Here is a 27,330-nt window from a genome sequence, read left to right on the forward strand (position 1 = left end):
GCCAATGCTCAACCATCTGAACATCAATGTTTTGATTGGTGATTTTGCTAATGATTTTTACTTGTAGTCTTTGAATTTTCAGTGACTTTGTATGTTTGTAATGCTGCTCTTATTGTGCAATTTTAATTGGAGTATCTTTTTTAAGTCTGGACATCTAGGCCATGCATGCTCTTGTAAATTAGAGTCCTTCTGGTTAAATAAAGTATTAATAACATAAAATAAATTTGATATAAATTGAAGTGGATGCAGGTGAATTTCAAATAATTGGAATATCTTCAAAACTTAACTTACAATCAAAAACAATGAAATTACGCAGAGTAAAATGTTTAAGCAAGCAATAACATCTTACCTTTGTAGATCATGAAAATTTAAATAAAATTTTTCTACTATATGTAGGACAATTAAAAATTACTTTTATTGCAGGAATCCATCCATCCATCCATTTTCTTTCACCCTTGTCCCTAGTGGGATCGTGAGATGTTGGTGCCTATCTCCAGCTAACGTTCTGGGCAAGAGGCTGAGTACACCCGGACAGGTCGCCAGTCTGTCACAGGGCAACAGAGACAGACAGGACAAAGAAGCATACACACACACACTTACACTTAGGGAGAATTTAGAAAGACCAATGAACCTGACAGTCATGTTTTTTGGACTGTGAGAGGAAGCCGGAGAACCTGGAGAGAACCCATGCATGCACAGGGAGAACATGCAAACTCTGTGTAGAAAGATCCTGGGCCGAGAATCGAACCTAGGACATTCTTGCTGCAAGGCAACAGTGCTACCAACTGCACCACTGTGCAGCCTTATTGCAGAAATGTCAGATTAATTAAATGGTGTTCATACTGTACTTTAAATGCAGTCAATATTTGCTTAAGATTCCTTTAGTATAATTAAATGCATAAGCATGGCAAGGAAGCCCGTGTTGCTTTAATAGCTGCATTGTTAGCTCTGGTGTGCCTTGTCTTCCTGCATTTAACTCTGGTGTGTCCTATCTTCGTATTGACAATACACCAAATCTTCTCTATGAGGCCAAGAGACTCAGCTTGACTGATATTTTGTTCATTTAACTAGATATTGCTATTTCTGGTAGTGTGAGCAGGTTCCAACCTATGGCCATATCCATTAAGCTTTTCAGGAGAGGAAAATAATGTGTGCTCCAAAATGTCTTGATGGCTGATCTACTCAATCAGATTTACATTGAGTTAAAGTATAATCAAAGTTATCAGAAAAATCCACCTAAAACATGTCGCTATGTATAAATAATAAAACAATTTATGTGAGTTTTACGTTTTGAATTAAATTGACGATTATACACTAATTTACTGGGATGAACCTGTAATAGGAACCTAATGGAATTGTTTTATAGCTTATTTCCTTGAGGTTATTTTTATTTTGTGAACTGCTCTAGCTTAACTCAATTGAACCCAATTATGTGCTTGTCATACTAATGGTCTATTCCTGTTTTATCAGTCGTCCCTACACAAGCAAGGTATCAACAAAAAAAAGAAAAAAACATCACCTCCATGCACACACGCATACAAAAATCCCGCTTGGGACGTCTTTCAGGCAACAGACAATTACATCCCGCCTTATTCTTACGTTCTTGAAGCTGATTGGTCATGACAACAGGGTCCTGAACGCTCACTGGCTATCTCATTGTCAACCATGTTAAGAGGCGTGTTTCTGTCGTTGGTAGAATGCAGAGCCAGCCCTCAGCGAAGTGTCAGTCGGCCTTTTACAGCTTTTCAACCGGTGACTGAAGACAGATGTGGAGCTGAAAAACTGACAACAGGAGCCATGGACGAATCCAGAGAACAAATGAACCCACTCCTTAGCAGGGTGAGTACCCGGAAAAGACGTTGTAATGTAAGCTTATTATCGTACGTGCTCGGCTCTTTGTCTGTGTTTGCCAAGCAACAGCACAAGTCAAAGGGATGCTTGATAATCATCCGGTCACTTCTATTGTTAGCCGGTTTTCCTTTTCTTACTTCTCCTGAATGGTAAAGGTTATTTTTACACTTTTTAAAAAGCTACATTTTAACAAAGATAACAAATATGTTCCCCTTTGTGCTTTGTGTCTTTTTCTCAGAGGGTTGTTACTAAACCGAAGATCTTGCTCGTTATGTTACGTTAATAACATCCAAACCCTTTAGTACTTTCCGTAAAATATTTCCTCCGTGTTAATCTGAACATTAGCTTTGTTGTAAACACTTTAACAGTATGAAGTAGTACAGTAGTGGTCTGGTACGCCTGCGGTGCCTCTGTAAGTCTGTTAGTAAATGACTGATTAGCAGTTAACCGCTTTAAGCATTTTCCGCTCTCACGCTACGTTACTTTACGTCATGTGTGCCATTAGGCTCTACAGCTGAGTTGAGCCTCAGAAAAGAAAGGTAGTGTAGATGCGCATTTCACAATAACACCCTCCTCCCTCTGCATGGCAATTTTGCCTTATTCTTTAAATAACCCACTGCTGGTGATTTTACTGTGAAAGATAAGTGGCCACATTAACGAAACGGAAAAGCACGAGCTTTTTCACATGCCTTAAAGTGAAGTTTTCAGTGACTTGTGTGCGAGAACCACATCCTGTCTGCTGGGTGTCACTGCCACAGAGAGGCTTATAAGCATCGGACCACTGAGTGTTAAGAAGACCAGAAAAAGAAGCTTGCTGCAGAGCTAAGTTTAAAGAGCACAGCGACTGCGTGACATCAGTAGTGGTGTAGGGTAGCCCACTACTCTTCTGAATGTGTTTGCTTACTGTATTCATAAGCAAACACATGCTTATGATTCCCAGAAAGTCAAAGGGTGGCATTATTGCAGTGCACTTCTTTCGTCAGAGCTGACCCCCACAGAAAGTAATTAATCAACGTCCAGGACTTTCTCACTTAAAATCCCCAAGAATATACAATTGTTCATCTTTCAATGGAGCATTCAGATGCATGTTTAAAAACCATGAATGTGGTTTCAAACAGGGGGACATTGTTATTTTATGGTTTTCTTTCTGACCAGGGTTTTTGTTTTGAGGCAATAAAGGGGAGTCTTTCAAAATGTAATTTTTAGCCCTTGTCTTGAAAAATGTGCTTCAAAGCTAATAAGCTGTTGTGACATTGCAAATGCTAGTTAAATGCTGTTCAGTTTTGTCCGGGCTGTTTAACACAGGATATAAAATGACAATAAACAGTCAGTTTTGTAGATCCGTCATTCTCAAATTTATGTTCAAAGGTTCAAATAACATTGTTTTAGATGAACCAAGTTTAACTATGTGACCAAAAACACATAAACACTAATGATGTGTTGTTGAATGTAAAGAATGAACATGTAATAACTATATATTTGTTTTGCTAAACACAAAGCATGACGATGCTACCACCATGTTTCATTGGGAGGATAGTGTGTTCAGAATGATATGTTAGTTTTCTTCCACGTTGTGTTTTGGATTCTAGAAATATATTGTATATTGTGATTTGATCATAGGAACTTCTTCCACGTTTTCTATGACCCCTATGGCTTGTGACAAACGTCAATAAGGACTTCTCATCACTTTTCTTCAACAACAAGCTTCTCTTGTCTCAGTCTTCAATAAAGATCAGATTTGTGGAGTGCCCAACTCATAGTTATCTTGTTGACATGTTCACTAAGCTGTGGATCTCTGGAGCTCCTCTAGAGTTACCATGGGCCGCTTGGCTGCTTCTTTGTTTATTGTTTCCCTTGCACCACCTGTCTGTTTAGGTAGATTCTCGTGGCTTTATAGGTTAGCAGTTGTGTCACACTCTTAATGCTCTGATGGGATGTCCAGGCATTGGGATACTGTTTTGTAACAATGTCCTACAAATTATCAAGCACAGTCTAAAGGAATGCTATATGGTTGCCTTTTTAGGCAATAAAATGTTCACTTTCTTATTTTAAAATGAATTGAATTTTTTGTTTATTTGAATCTTTTAATGTATTTTCAATATTGAATAAAATAAGCTTTAATGAAAACTGGTTAAATAAAAAATCTTTAAAATGTGTCAGCTTCTTAATCTGATTAATATATTAATCTTTAGAATAATTGATATAATATTTTACTATAATTGTTAGCTGCATCCCTAATGATACTACTAAAATATTTACAATGGTTTTTCTCAATTTATTTTTACTTATTCAAAAATACTAGAAAGGAAATTTTTTAAAGCATGTAGAATTTTAGAAAATCCTCAGGGGTTTTTCCAGATTTCAAGCATTTTTCCAAACCAAAGGTGACAAGAGTCCAACTAAAACAATTTTTACAATCAGACTGTATCTTTGAGGTTGAGTGCAGACATCACGTACTCTACAGCTTGTTTTACTGTGCAAACATGTTGAAGTTCTGTGGAATAAAGAAATCAATTTGTTCAGGATGTAAGATTTAGTTTCTCCTGTATGTGTGTGTGTATATTTCAGTGAATCACAGCATTCTGTCTCAGATGGAAAAATTTGACGTTATAGATTGTGTCATTGCACATTCAAAAACAACTAGTAAAACAGAAAGTTCCATCCATAAATCAATAACTTTATCTACAAAGACTCTGCATACTCATCCTCTGTGTGATCATATCTGTCTTCCACAGCGCTGGTGATCAATTTTGTCCCTCTTTTTTTTTTCTTTTTTTTCTTTTTTACAAAACAACTAAATATATTGCAGCTTATTTAGAGTTGCACCTTATTGTTTATGCACAACTTTATTAAAGTCCAGACAGGAGAGTGATGTCTGGACTTTGACTGATTTGTAGCAGCTGCTTGATTCTTTTCTTTTTATTACACATCCTGATTTGCTGCCATGGTAAAGACTGATTTTGTGGAAGCAGCAGCTAAAGCTTTACATGGAAATTCACATACATACGTCGACTACAATTTCACTTTTTAATTTTTTTATTATATCATTAAAATATGGGTTGTAATTAATTGACCTTTAGTAGATCTAATAAGTTTAATAACTCTCTTCTTTCTGAAATTAGGATGTGCCTACTGTATCTATTCCACCATTAGATGTCACTCTTTCTGTTGAATTTATTTTAAAATTATAACAACCCTAAATCATTTCAATTTAGGGTTGGTTCCACGTTTGCCCTTGAGAATACTGTGCTGGCATTAAGTGTGTCTGCCTCTAGGTGATGTGTTCAGTGTTCCTGTTGCTAGAGATCAACATAATTTAATTAAAATAGCAAAATGAACTAGTTGCTCCTATTTTAGAAAAATGCTCTTTTGACCCACTCCTGTGGGAATTTTTGTTGCATACAGGAAGCAGGTAGACAGCGGTTCTTTAGATTATTAGAACTTGTTGAACGACATGCCTAACCTTGATGCTTTGACTGGGATTGTATAAGTCAAAGTCATAGGAACGAAGACATGTGGAGTTTCATGAATTCACAGCAATCTGTCCTTTTTCAATTCATTGCAGACTGCAGGGAACACTGACCCACATGTATTTGTCTTTGCTGGGGGGAAACTCTTCATTTATGACCTCGGCGGCTAAGGACTTGTATGTCCTCCAAATGTGAATGTGTGCCCTTCGTCTGATACCGTGCATGTGTGTTTGTGTTTATAAGCTGTTGGCTGGGTGAATGAAATATTCATGGAGGCATGGTGGGATTGGCTGCCGTGCATGGAGCAGGGCTGACTGGGTAGAGCAGAGCACAGCACTGTGTGTTCTGAAGCAGCTCGTCTTCCTTTTGTATAAAGAGATGAGCAGAGGAAGAGAGAACAGACAAGTGTGACACTGTCGCTGTTCACGCTCGGCTCACAGGCGTCCCTCATACAGCACACACAACCGCCATAGAGAGGGAACTGGTTCACGTCGCTCCTGCTTCTGCTTTGCGGATGTTTTGGTCTAAATGGATGAGCAGAGCAAAGAGGAACATGTGCTCACGGTATGTCTGCTCCTCAATATTTGTGTTTGTGTCCTCAGCATCCGTGTTCTGCACTTGGAGAAGAATCCACAGGCTCTAGGTGCGCTGTACCGCTTGTGCGTTTGTATTGCTTTGTCGGCTTGTGGTCGTCTTCTGTTATGTGCTAATGAATGGGGCTCTGTGGTTACTAGATTTGACCAGAATGAAAAAAATATTATGTGGGGAAAGAAGAGGTGATAGTTCTTGAAACTGAATGCTTTTTTTATGAGCCCCTTCATTGGTCCAAAGCAACGTGAACCAGAAAAAGCTATCAGAGACAATTATGGCTGCTTGAAGGAACGGGATAAGCAAAATGGGAAGGAAGCGAGGGAAGAAAAAAAAAAGCTGCATGAAAATGGGTCTGTCAAGGTAACAGAATCAAAACACGAAGCTTGCTATCTATAACAATGATGTCCATTAACTGAAGGAAGAATAAATGAACATTTAAAAACTGATAAGCTCAAAATTGGAGCATTGGGCTTAAAGAAAAGATCCTATTTAAATACAGAGAGAGGTAAATATAGAGACTTTTTTCTCCATTCAAAATTGCTGACATGAGGTAACCCCAGCTCTTCAATTAGATAATTAAACCACAGATCTCTGGAGACATTATGAAGAGGAGGCTAGTGTGAATGTGTTTGTGTCCCACTCAAAGGTGATGGGTCTCTATGGGAGTAAATAATTTAGAGCCTAGTCAGCAATGCATAGTTGCCTTATAAGTTCTATCTTTGTGTTCATGGCATTTTAGCAAAACCTGCTGAACACCACCAGATCCTTGGGTTTGGCAGAAACTGAACTGTGCAAAAATATTTGCCTTTTTACAAAGCTGTTCTTGCTTTTTCACATGTAATATGTTGAGTCATCAAACAGACCTCAGTGAAAACATAACAATAATTTTATTTATTAAGAAAAATGCTGTTCAAAACAATATGACCCTTTCAAGAAAGTAATAACCCCATAAACCCTTTTGATTGCCATTCTATCAACTACTGGTAGTGAGATCACTGGAGAGGAATTTTTGCCCACTCTTCTCTGGAAGGTTTTCAAACATGACTGGCCTGTTTAAGGTGAAGCAACTGCATCAAAGTAGGTCTTTGGAGTCATTAACAAGTGAACCCTCTGGTGTGTTTGAATCATTGTGCCATTCAAGTGGTCTTGAGTTTAAGATAACAATCTGATGGCCAGACTGTCTCCTTTAGGATTTTCTCCTGGAAAGCAAAATTAATAAACATATTAAATATGACAAGTTGACCAAGTCCTGAAGCCTCAAAGTAGCCCAAGTCCATCACACGTCCACTATCATGTTTGTACTTTGGTCAGCAGTGGAGGTCAGCAGGTCTTTGGTCCTGCTGACTCTCCTATGAGAGTCTTTGTTGCTTAGTCTTTTCCTCACTGATATATCATGATCGGTGGCCTTAATGAGGCCAGTGAGGCATGTAATACTTTAGATGTTCTTCTGAGTTCCCTTAAATTACCAACTTATCCTTGCGGATAAGTTGGTAATGTATCCTGCAATACTTTTGGTTATTTGGCCACTGCTGGAAAGGTAACCACTGTTCCAGGTTAACTCCCTTTCTGGATATTGGGTCTCAATGTGATTCACTGGAGTCACATAGCTTGATAGTTTTGGATTGTGGCATCCCATATTGTCATATAATTGGGTCATTAAAACAGGTTTTTTTTTTTAATACTTTGGTTTTCTTTGTATTAAAATTGATGTTATAATGGGAACCACTTAAGTGAAACCAAATGCAAAAAGTGAAATATGTAGGGGGGTGAATACATTTTATTCATGTTGTCCTGCACTTAGGTTTGGTTCATTCAGTGATCAGAAAACATTTTTTATAGGTTGATGGCTGGTCATGGCCAGTCAAGCCAAAAATCATCTATTTTTTGTCACAGTCTTGGTGCATCTCTATTCAAACATGTTATGGTAATAATTACCATTAAAAATGTTTACCCTGGCTATAATATCATTGTTAACCACCGTATTTCACTTTTAGTCATTTATCTGTATCTACTTTTCAGACACAATCTTTTAATTTGACATCATTGGCTTCAAATAATTGTAAGTATTCTCATTTGTAAAGAAAATAGTGCATTTGGCAGCCTTTTGAGCTTTGACTGTAATTTTAAAAGACTGGTCTCACCCACTATGCAGCACATCTGTTACAATACTCCCTGTTGATTGGATCAGTTCCCAGTTACTGCAAGGCTGGCAAAGAGGGAGTCAGTCGTGTTGGCATGTTGTGTGGCTAGTTGCTCATTTCACTGCTTGCTTGGCAGTTATGTGAATATTTCTCTGCCCATGTAAACACGTTAGCAAAAGCTGGGTTAACCTGGCTCTTAAAAAAAGTGCATTTTTATAGCTAATTTGTTCAACATTGGTCTTGCTTCCCTAGGTGTGAAATTTAAATGGTACTCATTTTATTTGCAGGATGTAAATTCTTTGCATTCTTGTTGCTATCATAGTTGCTTACCACATAAGGCTTATACTATAGTGGCATTATGCTTCTCTGTCTTGCTCCAATCTTTAAAGCGTACACTATAATAACTTTCCTCCAGGCAGAACCTGTTATTGCTTGAAAACATCACAGTACACACTGCAAAAATGCAAATTAAAGCTCCAATACCTCACAGACTGGGGCTGCAATATCTGAGGAAAGTGATGTTTTGGCCACAGCTGGCTTTTACTGCAAACCAGCTGTTGAAGACTAAAACATTTGAAAATACTGGAGCAAGTAAGGGGCTTTGAATTAGGACAGAATCAGACTAGATGAACTAAAACTCGAGATAATTCAAAGAAAACTACTGGTGCATCCATAGTCCTATGGGAGTCAAGGGTCTTTCTCTTAGCACAATTTCCAAGCAAGTCATCCTTATTTCTCTAATTTCATGTCACAAACTTTAATACAGCATTCTGACCCAGACCATTGAGGCTGCACACAGGTGGCTGCAGAGGGACGTTAAAAATACAGCTCTATTGTTTTCTATGAGGCAACTCTCACTGGCAACATCTGGTTGCCGGCTGATGTTCCAAGGCCAGCGATCCTTTTCACACCTGTTTGATTAAGGAGGGTCAGTGCCTCTAAATGGAATATAAATAAAACTGTGACTACATTCTGGCTCGTCTAGCTGCTCTTATTTTGTGCTGCATTGTTCTATGTTTTAAAAGAACAATGCAATTGTTGGTTATATTGTTCATAGATTTGACTCAGAGTTGTCTGTGTAATAACAATTTCAAGTTTTGAAACTGACAAGTGATCAAGTGGGATTTTTAATCATTAACAGAAGGTTACCAGCAATTTTCTTACATGTGTGTGTATAATTTATGTTCATATTTTGAACATAGGTGTTTATGCATAGGTTCCTAAGGATGTAAGTATATGTACACCAAGCATAATGTAGACCAATTAGTATGATCATAATGCTTCCCCTCTTGTCCTATATCTTTTGTAGAGTTTTATGAATTGGTTTTTTTTCTGACAAATAATCAACTCCTGTTTACAGTTTAATGATCATGTGAACTGTAAACACTTTGTTATGTCTAAAGCCTTACACATTGGTTGTTTGAGCACATAAGCTGACAAAATCCTCATATGGCATCCACTGTAACAGCAGGATTAACCGTCTACTCTTTGGGCATATAGTGTGAAAAAGTTAATAGATTAAATATTTTTTGCTTTTATTTGCACACCATGTATTGCCTATCCTGACCTCTGAAGCACACATTATACCAGTCTGTTTTTATTAGCAAACTTATTAATTATTGAGTGGGGCTGTTGAACAGACCTCTCCACTAAAATGAAACAACAGCATGAAGGGCCAAATTCATCTTGTTTGCCTATTAAAACTGAAGTAGATTGATCTATTTTCATGATTTCCTTGGTATTACACTGATGGGTTTGTAAAATATGAAATTATTTATTAGTAGTGGGACTAAAATGGCGTTATTTTTCCGAAGTGCATTTTCAAACTCAAGTCTGGCTTCTTTATATTTGTCTTGATATTTTACCTTTCAAATTATTAAAAGGCATATTAATCTTGGTATATCTACATTTCTCATTTATAATTTAAGTAAAAGGAAATTTCTCAATCCTAACTGAAGTTTTGTCTGATTTAATATTTGTTTGTAGGAAAACAGGTGGTCTTGCCTTTTGTACAGTGTATTGATTATGTTATGGAACCAAAATCACCAGTAAGATAAACAAGAAGCATATATACTATGACTGCACACAACTGTTAACAAAAGGCCAGACTATTTTATGCTGTAGTTCCACACATCTGTGCTCTGTCTACAGTCCTGTATTCATGCTGGTTTTTCTTACTCAGTTGGCAATTCCTCCCTCCTACTAGCTTCCCCCAGTGACGTTAGCCATTTAGGCCCTCAAAGCACAGCTGTGGTCGAGGAGAACAGAAGCGATCTCACTGTCCTCAACCTTTTGCCTCAGGGACTGTGGCAGATAGACCGGGGTTTATTTTTGACAAAGCTATGTGACAGGTTTCATCACGTGTTCTTGGATTGTTCCAAGAAACGTGGGGTCGAGGGCAACACGCACTCTAACAAGTGCTTATAGCTTGCTAAGCTGCCATGAGATGACATGCATGTAAACAGCGATTCTTGATTCTTGACAAATAGCTGCTGTAAAATACACAAATTTTCTGGATGAGTACTTTAAGAAGCGCAGTGGTAGAGTAGCAGTTATTTTGTCAGAAGTAGTTTCACACAAGCTATGTGCCTTGCCTGTAAACATGGATAGGCACCACCTGTCAACATCAATTTCCAAGGCTTATCTGATTTATGCTAAAGTAAAACAGAAAGTCTACACCAAATTCTGTGTTAATTCAAATAAAATGCCACAGTGATTCTTGGTTTCTTATTGGAAGCTTTATTTTAGTTTGATGTGTTAGAATGGCTTTGTCAGAGTAGAGACCTAAATCTATTTAAGGAATCCATGGTAAGACTTGAAAATTGATGTTGACAGGTGGTGCCTATCCAGAACTATATATTATGTAGAATTATATATGAACTACAAGTGGAATAGGAAAGTAGACTATGAAGTAGTATAATCCTGGCAGCTGTAGCACACCCTCTGGGCATTTATGCGCCCTACAACAATGTTTGTCTAAAATAACATTTTCCTCTTGCAACGTCACAGTTAGTTGAAACACACAGATTATGCAAACAAGCTGATCCGATTACAGTGTGTCCAGCATGTCTACCTTTGTGGTACTGAAAAACAGCAAAAATACATCTAACAAAAATAGGTCATGTTCCAGTGAACTGATATTAGGTTTGGAATTTCCTCCAGATGGCCTAAAAATTCAGTGAATACAGACACATTTATTTTTGGAAACCTTTTCTTTAGCATCCCCTAGAAGGATATCTGTTGAGTTGAAGTCTGGTATGTAAGTATGATATTGCAACACACCACACACACAAGCATTCCATTGTAGATTCAAGGCTCTTTTTGGGTTTATTATCTTTACATTTTCCATTTCTTTAAAAGGAGAAGAATTTTTCTTTTGATTTTTATTGTAGTCTTTCTTTTTTAGAGATACATTTTCTGTATTTTTTTTTTTCACTCACATAGGGAAAAGAATTTGGAAAAGTGTTTGGATGTACATCAAGTTTGGTATGTGTTAAGGAAAGGAATAGACTTATGTCTTTGTTCCTGTGTGTTTCCTTTTTATGCTTTTAATTTTGTAAAATGCATATTTTTGGTTTTTGTGTATTCAAATACTGTATTAATTATATCTGGATGCTTTAATTTGATATTCGCTGCTATATATCACTGGGGGTTGTATGTCTCCCTGAATCATTCATGTTTTCATAATAGTGATATTGGACTGCATATTATGAAAAAGGTGTTTTTCTTTCTAATTGCTGTAGTTAGCCTATTGGAGTTGCTATGAAACATAACCTTGATGGCATGAGTCATTAAAAATAAGTACAATTTTATCAATACAGACTAATTTGTTTGTGGAACATTGCCCATAGATAAACCCTCATAAAATGTGTAAGAGAGCTTGCTGCATAATACTTATTGCAAAGGTCTCATCATCTTCAAAACAGCATATCAGTTTCTGTACAATATTTTACTGTAGTTAAATGGATTACATGCAGTATAACTTAACACTGATTCTGGAATGTACTTTAATCAAAATACAAAAAAAAAATCTGTTTTCCTTCTAAAAAGACTTACAATCTGCAAGACATACTTTATAATTCTGTTTAAATGTTTAATAATTTGACGACATAGAGTGTCATGCTGTTGATTTTTTAACTCTTTTTAACTTTGTTGCCATTGTTTCCAGGGTCTAGATGAGGAGGCCTTGGTTGACTACGGGAAGACCAGCTTCACCACTCTTTCAAACTATGAGACAGAAGATTTGGAAAGTAAGTAGAAAACCTCTCAGCTAAACATAGTTTACTAACAGTTGGTTTTTATCTTCTGTTCAGTAATAAATCAACATATTTGGTCCTTTGAGGAAAAAAGTCAAATTTCTTTCCTAACATAACCCTAGGTAATGCTAATGGATATATATTTTTGTGGTAATTGTGATGTTTATGGCAGATTAAAAAATTGTCTTAAGTTTTTAGTATATAACTGTTGTTGATTTATTTATTCTTTAGGGAAAATGAAAAGAAAATCATTTGATAATTTCCTATGAAGTTTTATATGTAAAAATATAACAGACACTGTTTAACTCCACAAAAGTCAAATCAGCAGAAAACAGCTGATGAGTTTAAGCCTTATTGCTCTCAAGAGTCTTGAAAACCAATAAGCAGTGGAAAGAATAGAATCATCAGTAATGTGTTTCTATCTGTATGGAAACTCTAATGGTTCTAATTTCCTGTTGACATCATTTTGTGGTATACAAAATGCACATTTCTGTCATAATTTCATTAACAGCGAAGTAAGAACCTTTGGTTGTACCCATTACGTAATGGTGAATGTTAAGAGTGCACACCCAGTTACAAAAAGTGGTGTCATTTATGATTTGAAATATTATTTTAATCCCTCAAAATATCACTTATTTTCTGGCACTCTTTTAATTAAATTTATTTTGCGTCAAGTGTTAGCTAATCTTGTAAAATAAATTTTCTTGGAGGCCACATATTTACTGTGGAAAATAATTAAATCTGTTAATACCTTGATTTTCAAGTCTACCTCTTCCCCCTCCATTGCTGTTTCTCATTGTTCACTTTATCCATATCCTTCACATTTCCTCTGAGATTTTTTTCTACATGCTGCATGTTGGTGTCATTTCTCCTGAGTTTTCCCTCAAACCAAAGAGAAATGACTGTTCTGTTAAAAATGGGTATCGGCAGAGTATGTCGGGTGAAAATAGGCCACTTTATTTCGAAACGCAGTTCCTTTGTGGGAGTAACAATAATGATGAGAAGCAGACAACACACAGAGGGGAAAAGTTAAATGCTGTACTCTGGTTTTCGTCAAGTAGATTTACTTAAACTTTCCAAAGAAATGGAAAGAGATTCCTTCTGTCTTCTCTACAGTGTTGTATTTTTGATTCTCATGTCAGTTTTTGAAGCCAAAACTATTTTTACCTTTTATTTAAGAGTTTGTTTTTACGCTTTTGAAAACAAAGTTGATGTACTCAATTTAAAATGTTAATATTGTTATAGTTGTTTCCTTTAAGAAAGAATTAAACTAAGAATTTGGTTTATCATTTTATGCTTTTATTTGCTTACTGTGACAAAAAAGCAGATTTTGCTCCTGGGATAGATGGGAAGTCAAAGTACATAGCATGCTTGGCAATTGAAACAGTCTAAAATAAAGTTGCTTGTGTGTCATTTATTAAATAAAGTTTCCTTTCTTTCCCAGGTCACAGAGCTGTGTACGTAGGGGTCCACGTTCCATTTGGAAGAGGGAGCAAACGGCGGCACCGCCACAGAGAACGCAGACATCACCGAAAGAAGAAGGACAGAGACTGTGAAGAAGGGAAGGAAGATGGAAGAGAGTCCCCCAGTTATGGTTCGATTTTGTTTTTATTTAAGTACACCATATCAACAGTTAATAACTCATTACACTTTTTTTTACAAAAGGTTTTATTCCTGTTTGACTTTCTACAGCCACTCTTTTAATTTATATCGTAAAAAAACTCTAGGCCTCCCAGATCAGTTTATTAATAGATCCTTTGCTGTCACAAACTAGTAAATCAACACCTGATCAACTTAAAACTTTGTGTATATTCAGTGAACATTAAGAAATTATGTAAAGAAATTTTATTTCACTTCTGGTAGAAGTGTGCAAAAACCCATCAGATTAAATTTTTAATTTGAGTTTAGAGCACAAACTTCAGAAATTCAGTTGGTTGAGCAATGAGCCATCTTAATCTTGCTACCTTGCATGGTGAGCAGAATGATAAAGGAGAGAATCAAACATGGAAAACTCACTCTGATCAACTTGCAAGACATAACAAACAGAGCTTTGCTAAAGGCCACAATGAAGAACCACCTACTCACCTGTCAGAGTCCAAATGTGCAGGATGATTCAGTCACAGAAAACATTCTGCGTTCTTTTACTGGTCATTTCTGTAACAACAGCAAAGCTGGGTTTTGGCTTTGCGTGACTCATTAGAGGCTAAGTTTATAAATCAAGATTTCTTTAAAGAATTCCTTATTCTTTTTTATTTTTTCATTTACTGGTACTTTTGAATTTTATTTATCATTTACAATTACTGCATTAATTGCAGAGTACATATTATTAAGAATGTAATTGTAATGTGCAGAGCATACAATTTCTTATTTATGTAGTTTACAGCTGACTGTCCAAGCTGAAGGTGATTACACAGCAGGGTCAGGGAAAATAAAATCCGATCACAACTGGTCACTCGAAATGCATCCTGAGACCTGCCTAAAGCTTACTACTTGGGATTAGATTAGGCTAGATGCATGGGAAAAAAACAGCTAATAGTTATTTACATTGTCCACTAAGGTTTATGGCAATCACGTACAAAAATGCATCAAGTAAATCCCAAACATTGTACAAAAGGGTTGATTAATATGGACAAAGCCTTAGTTTAGCATTTTATTGTGTTACAGTGGGTTTCATTTGTTATAATCTACTTGAGCAGGGCAGCAGCCACAAATTTCTATAATGCCTAGAAGGAATAGTATGTGTGCAATATATAAACCAAGTTATGGGATGTGCTGCTCTCTAACGCTGCAATGCAATATATTTCTCTGCTTTCTGTGCTTTCCATCTTTCAGTTCTGTCTGAAGCATTTATTGCTAAAAAGCTTTAAAGGCCACTGTGAAGCAGTGCCTGACAGGTTGATGGTTGTGACATTTTAAGTGATGTGTGCAAGCACCTTGTATGGAAAGTAGCTGCGCCATCAGAGCTGCAAGATATAAAAAGCAACAAATAAAAGCTTAACACTTAAGATATGTTTAATAAAAACCATCTTGGTATTTGAGTACATCCACTCATGTTTTCTGTCTGGTTCTAGATCAGCTCTGGAATTTTGCTACACATAAAAGTGGGGAGTATTAGGTTTAATAAAATTAATATTAAAGATTTTATGCTGTTTTTGAAATTGTTTTCTTAACACTGATTACTTTCAGTTACCAACTAGTTGTGATATTCTGAAGGTTTATTTTTATAGCCTTAATGTTAAGTCGAAAATCATTATGTATATCATTTGAATAAACAAATTGCACTTTCTCCAAATAGCACCATGATTTTCAAATAGTACACATACCACTAGTACTATTATGTCCACTCTAAGGACATAGAAGTAGTTAGAGTGACTTCTGAGAGATGTTGATATGTTTGGTCAGTACAAATACTTCTATGCCCTAAAGTTGGAAGTTTGAAGTGGGAATGACATCAAGCTGGCAATACAAGTGTGTTTTCCTGTATTTTTGACTTTTAAACCCTGTGGCAACATGTTCACTAAATAAGGTTGTATAGTACCGTGTGTGTAGAAGATTTAATGAGACACAGATCACTGGAAATGCTGTTCTGTATTCTGCATAATGTGTTTCCAACTGCAGACTTTTAATGCTTATATTGGGATTTTATGACTTCATTTTTTCACTGTGTTCAGGATTGTAGGTCACATTACTTGGATTCATTTCCATGGCTGAAAAAGATGTGAAAAATGTAAAAGGGAAAAAAAAGAAAGCAGACGGCAGCTGAGAATGTAGACGCAGTTTGCCAAAGAGTGAAGAAGTTACATTAGGCAAGGTCCACCCAAAACAGTAGTAGTGATTTTAAAGTCTCTGACTAAAATATGAGTTCATAAGGTGAAGATTTTTATTTGTGAATTATTCAATGAGGATAAGAAAGTCAAGGGAAATGTTGTACAACAGCAGATTTAAAATTCATTAAAAATGATACCCTGTGGAGGATTGAAGCTGAAGTAACTCCAGTATCAGTATATGATGTGACCTGCGGACATCAGCAAATGTATAGTTCTGATAGAGCAGACCTAAAAATTAAATACCACTTTCATAGAACAAATTTAAATAAACTGTGTTATATATTGAATAAATGTCTTCTCATTATATTAATTCTAGTCTTATTGAATATGCTGTTAATCTATTGTAATTTCTCTGCGTTCAGACACACCTTCACAGAGGGTACAGTTCATCTTAGGAACAGAGGACGATGACCTCGAGCACATTCCCCATGAGCTCTTCACTGAGCTGGATGAGCTGTCCTTTAGAGATGGTGGCGCGACTGAGTGGAAAGAGACCGCCAGGTTAGAATAACAATGAAAACGTTGATAAAATATGAAAATAAAAAAAGTCCTTCTATACTGGTGTAATTATACGTTGGTTTTATGAGCAAATGTTAGTGATGATTTCTCTTTAAATTAATGTGGTTCGGTAAAAATTTTATTATTTATGGTGATTAATAATAATGGTCTCTATTTTCATATCTAAGTAATTGTGAACCATATTTTTAGTTCAATTCACTTCTGTAGGTTTTTAGCTTCTAGGCTTTTAATGACTGAACCTAGGGGTGGGCAATGTGGACTTAAATTTTTATCACAATGTTTTGTGCTGCATGCATAATATTTGATAAAAAAAACAAAAAAACAATTTATTCCTTCAGATTTAGGTAACTGTATGGCTATGATATGGATATATTTACAACAAATACTTGTGTTGTAAAAACATATCCATTAGTAATATGCTTCTTTACGACACCAGTCACGTGATGTGATTGGTATCACTAAAGTGCACATTAACTTCATTTAATCGTATTTTAAAATATATTAATATTTATTCTCATTGAACAAACATTGGAGAAAATAGTAAAACTAACAATCCCAACAATATGGATAGTTTTGGGGGATTTTAAACATCATTAAATGGAATTTAATGTGACAGCAATAAATCAACATTTTTATACTGATTAGAAATGTATCATAACTAATGATAAATGATACAATAAATGCCCACTCCTGACTGAAATTTGATTTTCAGGGTAGATGCAAAACTCAGGCTCAACTTCAGATTTTAATATTTTCACAGGTTTGCTTTCCCAAACCTTTTAGAGTTGGAATTGGAATCCGTGATTTTACATACCTGGTATCCCACAGATTGTTTTCTAACAGAAACATGTTCAATTAGTCACAGATTTGGAGTATGAGTCGTCCAGTTTGTACTGCTTCTGTTAGACTGTGTGCTCTGTCGGATGAAATTTGTCAAAGCAGTAAAATATAGCTGGCTGTGACGAGAACACTGCAATTTTTTAATTTGATGGTTGAAAGACTGAGATTTTTAAGCGCAGCTCTTTTTTTTTACTCTTTCACGTGAAACATTCTTTCTGTGTGTGTCAGATGGTTGAAGTTTGAAGAGGATGTGGAAGACGGTGGAGAGCGGTGGAGTAAGCCCTATGTGGCCACATTATCACTACACAGCTTATTTGAACTTCGCAGCTGCATACTGAATGGCACAGTCATGCTGGGTATGAGGGCCAACAGTATTGAGGAAATTGCAGGTACAAACACAACTCACTGAAATCTCTCAGATTTAATATATTCATCATGGCCATGAATATATTAATGGCCAACAATTTACTGTTTTATTTTGAGGGACAATTTCAGGGAATTTCAAAAACAGTAATTGAATGAATTTGAATTTATTGTTGATGTTTTTAATCCACAAAGGCATCACGTTTTGCATTCAGAGAGAAATAAATATATGTACTCCTACTAATAATGGACCAGCTCTTCCTTTTGGAAGACAGCCCTCGACCAGATGCTTTTTGTAATTAACATGTTTGTGGGGTAATCTCGGCAGGAACTTTAAGCCATCTTCTTATAGATGACTATATAATTGGTAGACTTCATTTAAACTCTGCTTGGTGGTTCTTTTGCAATGACAACATATTTTTTGTTGTAAATTATATGTTCTTTTTTGAAAAGGTCAGGCAACATTAGCAGTCCTAAATAAGATTTGTGTTGCTCGACCGCGTGCAGACATGGCTCTAGTCAGAATTATGCCAGAGGTTTGTATGTATGTATTTGAGCCTGTTTTTATTATTTTGACCTTGTGCAGATTGTAGAAAGTACTAAACAATTTTAATTTTGTGTACCCATTTTTTGTTTGGCATGTGATAATTCCACCATGCAAATGCAACAGTTAAAATAAATAAATAAAAGCCCCAAATAAAATGACATTTAAGCTCATGGGTGAATGGAAAGTCTTCACCAGAACTGTCATGTTTGGATTGTGTAACCCTGCGTGTTTATCTTTATACAACTGTCTTTGTGCGTTCCAGACATGGTCATAGACAGCATGGTGGCATCTGGCCAGTTGAAGGAGGATTTGCGCGCCAAGGTCCGGGAAGCAATGCTGAAGAAGCACCACCATCAGAATGAGAGGAAGCTCAGCAATCGCATCCCTCTGGTGCGCTCCATTGCTGACATAGGCAAGAAACATTCTGACCCACTCTTGCTTGAAAGAAACGGTGAGATCCTACAGCGCACTCACATTTCTTGCTCTTCCATCTATTCAACCACTGGGGAACTGTGCTTAAAAGTCCACTGTTCAAATCCCTCACTGCCAGCATAGGAGGTGGATGGTCAAAGTGAGTAAAATTTAGAGAAAACTGTGAGTCCCCTGACTGGAAGAGAAATTTGGGTGCTAAAAATTGTGCTAACCTGTATGGCTGGCCTGGCTTTGGGGTTTGAATTAATTCCTATTTTTTCTCCTCATAGTGTCATTCCAGTGACAATGCCCTATGCACGACTGTGCCTATGGTGTACATTTGTAACATGTTGGTTAAGAAGCCTGAGATTTCAATATTGAATGAGATGTCACATCCTTCACTTCTCTGCCTGTGGTTTTCACTCGACTTGCATTTCATGTCATTTCACTGGAAATTTTAAAGGTTGGTGATGACATTAGTTGCAAAGTGAAAGGTGTGTGACAAAATGAACATGCATTGTTGTGGCAGAGCTCTTCTTTGCTTGCTGTGCACATGTATCTTGTTAGCTCATCCCCTGCAGCATGCTTGCCTTAAAACTAGAAGTGTTGCCTTTATTCGGTCACAGTGCTTGATTGGTTCATTAAAAGTAGAGATGCACCGATCAGAATTTTTTCCTCTGATTAAGAAGCCTACCAATATGGGTTGTAACTGATTAGTGCTGTAGTCTCCATTTGTCTTTCTCAGAGGATACCTCAAAAGGATAAAAGAAAAGTCAGTTCAGTTAAATTCAATTCAATTCAGTGCAGCCTTCCTGTTATCTGCTTAAAGTTTAACTCTCTCTCGCAGCCTCATTTCTTTGAAATGGCTTCCTACATCTCCTCTGATTTTACTTCTAAAGACCTTGCTGATGTTTAATATAACTCACTTTGAAGGGCAATGAACAGACAAATTCTATTACTTTCAGTCAAACAACTCAAACTGGCTGTGTTCAGTTATCCTTTTCGACTGTGCTCTATTTCAATATTTCTGATAAAACTATACAGGACTGAAATCCAGTATCATGTTACGCCTAGGGGGAATTCAGCGTGACGTATCTAATGTGTGTTAAAGGCAGGAATTGAAGAGATGCTTTGGACCACCCCTAGTTTATGTTTCCCCTAAATCTTGTTTGCTCAGTGATGACATTCACACCAAAGAGTATTGCTAATCTTTGACCTGGTAGAGCTTACGTATGGTGTGTTCATCTATTAGTAAAATAGCAGATGTTTTAATTTTGGGCTGACCAGCATATCTATCAGAAAAGTGTCTCGGTGCATCTCTGGTTCACAGTTTAAAGTAACGTTTTTCCTTGCAGACTCTCCGGCATCCCTCTGATTCATCCTTACAGCTTGCTCCACACAGATATGCTTTTAGCTCACGTTATGCAAGCACAACACTTTCCAGCTGCACCTTTTGCGATGCTCTTGCTTTGCATCCTTCCTCACTTTGTTTCCTTGGGGTGCCATCTGTGTATTGTACACCAACTTCATATTGTTGCCCTTTCTGTACCATCCCTTATTCCGTTATCCTCTCCTTACCCTCCTCCTATATTTTCCTTCTCCTCTCCTTTTTTTGCCATTGTTTCCTCTGTTAGGAGAGGGCTTGTCCTCCTCACGGCTCTCTCTCCACAAGCCAGGATTGGCCTCCTCCGTCACCAGCCTGTCCCAGAGACGAGAGTCGAGAGTCTCCGTTCTGCTCAGCCACCTCCTGCCCTCCTCCTCTTCCAACACTGGGCTGTCTCCGGGCCCCTCTCCCCACAGCACCCCACAAAGCACCCCTTTATCTTTTCGCCGCTTCCATCTAAGCCCGTCACAAACCCGTTGCACAGGCCCTGGCCCTCAAGGCATACCGGAGGTGGTTGTATCTCCTCCCGAGGACGATGAGCCAGCAAATTCTGCAGAGGAGGACGTAGTGTCTCCACAGCTCACCCGGCGAACATCCTCGGCATCCCAGAATCATGAGCTGCTGCCCTTAGAAGGCAAATATCTGTGTAGCCTGCCAGTGTGAGTCACAGCTTGAACAGAGAACACTAGCACTAGCATGAAAGCCCTGTTTCCCTGTTTTTTATCTCCCAACCCTGCGACCATTTCATCAACAACCCACTGCAAGGCTGCCTTTCTACGACACTGGATGTGTTCCAATATGTTTTATGTTTTTCTTTTATTTTGGCACCATTAACCCGTTTACCTCCTTTTATGTCTGTTCCAATAAGCTATTTGTTTATACACTTTAGAACCTTCATAGATTTGCTTTGCTTTACCCATTCAAACACCTCTATGCATTTTCTTACCATCATGTTCTTGGCCACCCTTTCCTTCACTCTCTCTTCAGTGCAGCTGCATGGCTGTGTTTTGCTCCTCTTTTCCCTATGCTGGATTCTTTCCTGGGCTTTAATTATTACATTCACCTAACCTCTTTGTATATTACTCAAAGCGTTCCAGATAAGGTTTCTCAGCAGAGACATAGTAATGTTTTTATTTGTTTTGTTTTTAACTACTGTTCAGTATCTGAAAATAGGGTTGTCACAACACTAAGGTTTTATTTTCAAAAGTAATAGTTAAAAGAAACATTTAAATAAAACACTGGGGGGAAAAGTAGTTAATATATATTCATATATTATTTTTGGAAACATGGTTAAAAATAAAAATTTGTATATTTTGAGCAGTCGTGATCCAACACCGCAACACACATTTTCTTCATTTTGTCCGGGTTCCTTTTAAATAAACGTAGGCCCTTTACAGTGATAAATGAAATGTCAAGAGTGAAGTTGAACATTGTTTTCCTCACAGAGATGAGAAAAAAAACTTTTTTCCAAAAATATTGTCTGGTAGCTAGAAAATACACTGCATTCTGCTGTTATTTACACCACAAAAATGCTATTGTTCTAAAATACCATTTGGCTTTTGAAAAGGAAGTCAAATTATCTACAAAAATTCAGCAGTAATTTATCCTTTTTTTTTGTTTTTGCTGTAGTCTTTAAAAGGCGACCTATTATTCTTAAGGCTGACAAGCATCAGAAAAGTGAAACCTGCATTAGGCTGCAGCTGCTTATAGAGCAGACACATTTCCTCTTTTTACACATCTGAGCGAAAGATGGACGTCACCACTGTTACCCTTCGGTAATTCACACAAACCAGAGAGAGGAGACTAGGCCTTTCTTATGCGTTTACAAAAAAAAAGTAGGTGCTCTAAAATCAGAAAAACACAACCACTGCGTGCTTCACATGACAACTCCTTTCTCTCACATACACATAAAGCTTAGCTGCCAAAAGCTAAAAAAAAATTGTGTGAAAAGATTCACACCCAAATAATTCTATCTTAAACAAATTAATCTGATGTTTCCACTTTAGTATGAGAAGTTTGAAAGAATTTGGCTAGTAACAAATTTGTTCTGTTACACGCAGTATGCATGCACAAGAAAGAAGAAAACAAGATGAATGATTAGAAATAGAAAGAAATTAAACTAGGTTGTTCTTGTGCACCTGATTGCTAATGATTTTTTTATTTCTTTTGTAATTTGCAAATCATACCAAGCTTCCCAATTATTACTAAAAAATATACATTTCACCATGACAAGTAAAACTTAAGGAAGCACAATTCTTAGTACTCTATAACCAAGCAAAAAACCTGACATATTCAAATACAAGTGAGAAAAAGACATGCTTTTTAACACTCACACTTTAGTTTAACTAAAACAATTACATGTACTTGTTTGTGTACATATACACATAAATACACAGATAAACCTCTATATGCATATGTATCCACATACATAGTACAGTATACATACATTTATGTTTGCGTATAAATACTGTTGACATAAACATACAGAAATATACTTATACACCTACATATATATTTATCTGTTTATCATCACTATCTCAATTAGAAACAAATGAGCAGTCATAGCAAGCATCGTCCTTATCCTTAATTATCTTACAATTAGCAGCAATAATACTTATTCTTTGTATGGTTTCAACAACATACTTTTATAAATTTTCTTGAGCAGCTTGCGGACTTCGCTTGTGAGCTTCCCTTAATTTGTTCCACAGCCTAACACTAGAAATAGATACATTTTGTTATACAGAAACTTTGTTGTTTCTATATTTGAGAGTTATTTATTCATATTTTCCTCTTAATTTGTAACCTTTATTGCTTTTCTTAAATATTGAATAATTTCTGGCAACTATCTGTTACTTGCTTTATACAGTCATGCCATTTTTCCGAGACACTGCTGGGAACAATGAAGGCAGGACAACATGGAGACTCAATAGACACAGAAACCCAAATGAGTACCGTACACAGAAAAAAAACTAATCCTCAGTGTTTCCCACAATCAGGAAGTCTTGGGATCCCCTTCTTAAGTTTTTTCAAATTTATGTTTTTATTATATTGACTGAAACAACCCCTGTCTTTTTTTTACCTCTAGATGATGGTTCTATTTTCAGTTCATACTAATTTAACGTCCATGCTTATTGTCTGTTCCTCTTTTGCATCATCTGGAACAGTGACGTGCGGTGAGGTTCATAGCTGGTGAGGCACTGACGTCATCAGAATCAGATTTGCAAATAGATGCATAGATTGACAGCAGTTTACAGGTTATGTTTCACTTCTGCATCCTTACACATACAAACTGTAGCTCACAAAACACACATATTATCTCCTGCTTCGATTGAAAGTCCACTTGAGAAAACTTTTTTAGTGTTGTAATGTAGTCATCCATGTCGAAAGTCGGGATAAGCGAGAGGAAAAAAATCACTATCTCTATTATAATCTATCGCTGCACTTGACTTGCTTCCCGAATCGTTTAGCCTAGCTCGCTGTCACTTACTCGGCAGTTGAGGAGTGAACAAGACGAACGTCTGGGATCTTGAGCGCCCCCTGCCATGAGGCAAGAGAACTGCCTGCCTCACCTCGAACCTGTTCTCTGCCGTTTATAATCGCTCATTACACGAAACACGTTACACAAACACAATTGGTGACAAAAAGCACTGTACATTATATACATAAGCTAAATTATTGGAAATAAGTTCACATATTAAATTTGTTTAAACCATTTTATTGACGCCGTACAGCAACATGCTCTCTCCGCTTAGCAGCCAGCGCAGAGCCAGAAGTTGCGCAATCCAAGGTGAGGCAGAGCTCGCTGCTGCCTCACCGGCATCGCTTCCAAGCATTTGAATTGGAAAATAAGAAAATTCAGCGATTTTGAACAAATAAAAATCGAAATTGGTGAAGCTACATGAAAAATAAATATTTTTTAGTACAAACCACCGGATGAATATAACAATTTAAATTACTTTATGATTATATATTTTCTTTCTTTCCATGACGGCTGGTGAGGCACTGCCTCACCTGCCTCCCCTGACCGCACGTCACTGATCTGGAACCCATTCACTTCCTCCTCATCAGTTCCTTAGAATAAACATTCTTTTACCAAAGTAAGAATGTTGTGGGAGCACACTGTGCCAGCAGTATGACTGAAAATATCCTGTGACTACTAGGATTGGTTAGTACTGAATGTGCTATCATATTTGCACCTACGGTGACGTTTTGTTCCTCTCAAACCAGGCCACGGGAGTTTATTTTTGACTGCGTACATGTGTATATGTTTGTCTGGGAATGGCTCCATTTCAAGGCATGGGTCATTAATAAACACGCTGGGAAACTGAAAGGTTGGGGTGATCTTATTATAGCTGGCCAGCTTTTGTAACTGTACTCCCTTCTAGGAATTACTTTACATGAACAGACAGGGATCTTCACATTCATAAATTAAAAATATCTTTAGTAGAGGATTTCAGGCTTTGAAATCTTGTGATATATGTTAAAAATGTGGTCTGTTGTCAACTTGGAGTTGAAAAGCGTTGAAGATTGTAATGTTTGTAATTGTGTAGATGGGTAATTTAGAGCTATAGAAATACTACAGATTAGCAGGTTGGCATTATGAGCTTTCATATAAGTCTGTCTAATCCTTTGGAAGTATTAGTTGTAGTATATGTGGTCATTGCCTAAGCATATGCTACTGTAAACTACCATGCAATTATAGAGTGAGTGTATCCAAACTTTACTATGAGTAGCTAGAATATTTACATGATGCTAAACATCCTACATAGATGTCTCGAAAGGGCTGCATGATATATTAAAAATGTATTGTCACTACAATTTAACATTAAATCATAGTGTTGATATTTGCATCTCAAAGAACCGGTGCAATATTTGGTTGTATTCTTCACCTTTCAAACATTTTACCCCTGGACAGACTTTCAGTGTAGTAGATCTTCAGACTGTACATTGAAGATACCTAACATATAGAGGGTGACCGAAGTATTTGGAAGTGGTTTAACAACAGATGGGAAACACCACCTTACAAGCACAAATTTGTGTTTTAGTGGAATTTTGTTTGATAGATCTACATAAAGTAGGTGAAGAAAAAACATGCAGGGGTTTTAAACATTTATGCAAATAAAAGTTTGAAAAGTAAGACTTGCTTTTGTATTCAACCTTTCTGAGTCAATACTTCGTACAGCCTCTTTTCACTTTAGTTACAGCTGCAAATCGTTCCGGTTACATCTTTGCCAGCTTTACACATTAATGGGTTCATTCTACCACGTGGTCATGCTTTAAACCAAATCATTACATTTGAGCTCTTTAGGTATGTTTAAAGGTTTTGTCCTCCTGGACAGTAATTTTCTGATCCATTGTCAAATGTTTTGCAGACTATAAGAAGGATTGTCCTATATTTGGCTCCATTTTTCTACCTTTGAAATCTGAAGAACTTTCCTGCCCCTGCTAAAGAAAATAACAGTATGACGGTGGCACTGCCATGTTTGTCTGATATTCAGTGTTACTTGTCCTTCACACATAGGCCAAAAAGTTACATTTTACCAGAGCTCCTTCTTCCATCTGTTTGCTATGTCCACTATGTGGTTTGTGACAAACCTGAAATGGACTTCTTATGGTTTCCTTTAAACAATGGCTTCTTTGTTACCAATCTTTCATGAAGCCGGGATTTGTAGTGTTATTGACTAAAGTTGTAATAACCCTGTGGACAGATTGTCCCACCTGAGGAACTGAATCATGCTCTGTTAGCTGTTCATTGTAAAACTTTTTTTTTTCACTAACGTTCTGTAACAAACCTTCTAAAACCAGCTGGATTTATACTAAGATTAAATTGCACACAGGTGAATTCCATTTAATAAATAGGTGACTTCGTAAGCCAGTTGGATGGATTTCATTTAGGTGGTATTGTTGTAAAGGTGGCTAAATACACAGAATTCACTTCAAATTTTTGTTTGTAAAAATAAAATATATATATTGGTTTCCTTGTTTCCTTTTTTGTTCAATGTATGGTTAAGCTCTACTTTGATATAATTCTCTGGAATGCACTGAATTAAATTTGTGGTTGTAACTTGGCAGTATGTGGATACGTTTAAGGGGTCTGAATACTATTTCAGTGAAATATATGACAATAATCTCACTTTCTGTGATAAATCCATTTACATATGCTACCATTCTGATGAAAGTTAAAAAACTCAACAGAATTTCAGTTATTCTTGTTACTATTTTGCATATGAGTGAGCCAGTACAGTGACGCCACAGCTTGAAAGGCTGATGTGGGAGAGCATTCCAGGGCTTAGTGCTCCTGAATGTCATTCTTTTGGCAGACACTGTCTATTATAATCCACCCTATGTTCCTAAAGGCTTTGTTGGGTTTGTGAGCAATCATGCTCCTGTTCAGTGGTCCAAGTTACCTAGCACCCACTGGGGTTACTCCAGGGTACAGATCAATGACGAAAGCATATGCTGGCAGAAAATGGGGCATTTAAAATTTGACCCATGACCTTCTGGAAGTATGAAAGTGAGAGAAGAAGAAGCTGGTAAAAGAAAGGAATTCAGAGGATAGGCTTGTGCTATTCTTTGATTCAGTACATTACCCCCTCATTTCATCTCCCTCTATCATGTCATATTGAGTGCTAGCGTTTCCCTGGTCTGGTATGGTTCTAATCAAATAAGAAATGTTAAAGTGTTTATGCACAGAAATATATAAGTATTGAAATGTCAAAAATAAATGTGTCCACTTACCTCTACAAAACACAAAGCGTTCTAATTCAAGCTAAGCAGGTTTTACTGTAGTGTCAGAACTACGAGATACCATGACACTCCAGGATTAATTTGTGGAAATTTTCCCTGTTTGGATGCAAATTTTACAAATCAAAATACATCTAAAATTTAATTAATTAAAAAGTAGTTCCACCATTTGAGTATTGTTTCTTATTTAAAATTGTAATGTTCAGTGGAATGTTATTGATATGAGTTGATCTTCTGTTAACCAGAACAGATTAGGCATATGTTTGTGTCTGAGTTACTTATCTATGGCATGAAGTTGCAGAACTGAGACAGAGAAAATCTGAAAATTTTGTCCAATTGTTGAGCTCATGCAACAATCCAGTGTTCATTGCAATAGCATAATCTTT

The 27,330-nt window shown here is 36.8% G+C and overlaps 1 protein-coding gene across 3 annotated transcripts in view; it reads left to right on the top strand.

Annotated features, from left to right (window-relative positions):
- The first annotated feature begins 1,680 nt into the window (after positions 1 to 1,680).
- The window catches only part of LOC122843427 (sodium bicarbonate cotransporter 3-like), a 47,013-nt gene continuing 21,363 nt past the window's right edge, over positions 1,681 to 27,330 (top strand). Inside the window, exons 1-7 of one of the 3 annotated variants that reach the window (XM_044138156.1) lie at positions 1,681 to 1,839; positions 12,222 to 12,303; positions 13,754 to 13,903; positions 16,499 to 16,637; positions 17,724 to 17,884; positions 18,668 to 18,856; positions 20,451 to 20,834. In XM_044138156.1, the coding sequence (XP_043994091.1) occupies positions 1,798 to 1,839; positions 12,222 to 12,303; positions 13,754 to 13,903; positions 16,499 to 16,637; positions 17,724 to 17,884; positions 18,668 to 18,856; positions 20,451 to 20,834 (1,147 nt within the window). In that variant the 5' untranslated portion in view covers positions 1,681 to 1,797. Of the gene's footprint in view, positions 1,840 to 5,611; positions 5,886 to 12,221; positions 12,304 to 13,753; positions 13,904 to 16,498; positions 16,638 to 17,723; positions 17,885 to 18,667; positions 18,857 to 20,450; positions 20,835 to 27,330 lie in introns of those variants that run through there. The other 2 variants (XM_044138157.1, XM_044138158.1) reach the window with 2 other exon arrangements.

This window comes from Gambusia affinis, linkage group LG14 (genome assembly GCF_019740435.1).
Source record: "Gambusia affinis linkage group LG14, SWU_Gaff_1.0, whole genome shotgun sequence".
Taxonomy (NCBI): Eukaryota; Metazoa; Chordata; class Actinopteri; order Cyprinodontiformes; family Poeciliidae; genus Gambusia; species Gambusia affinis.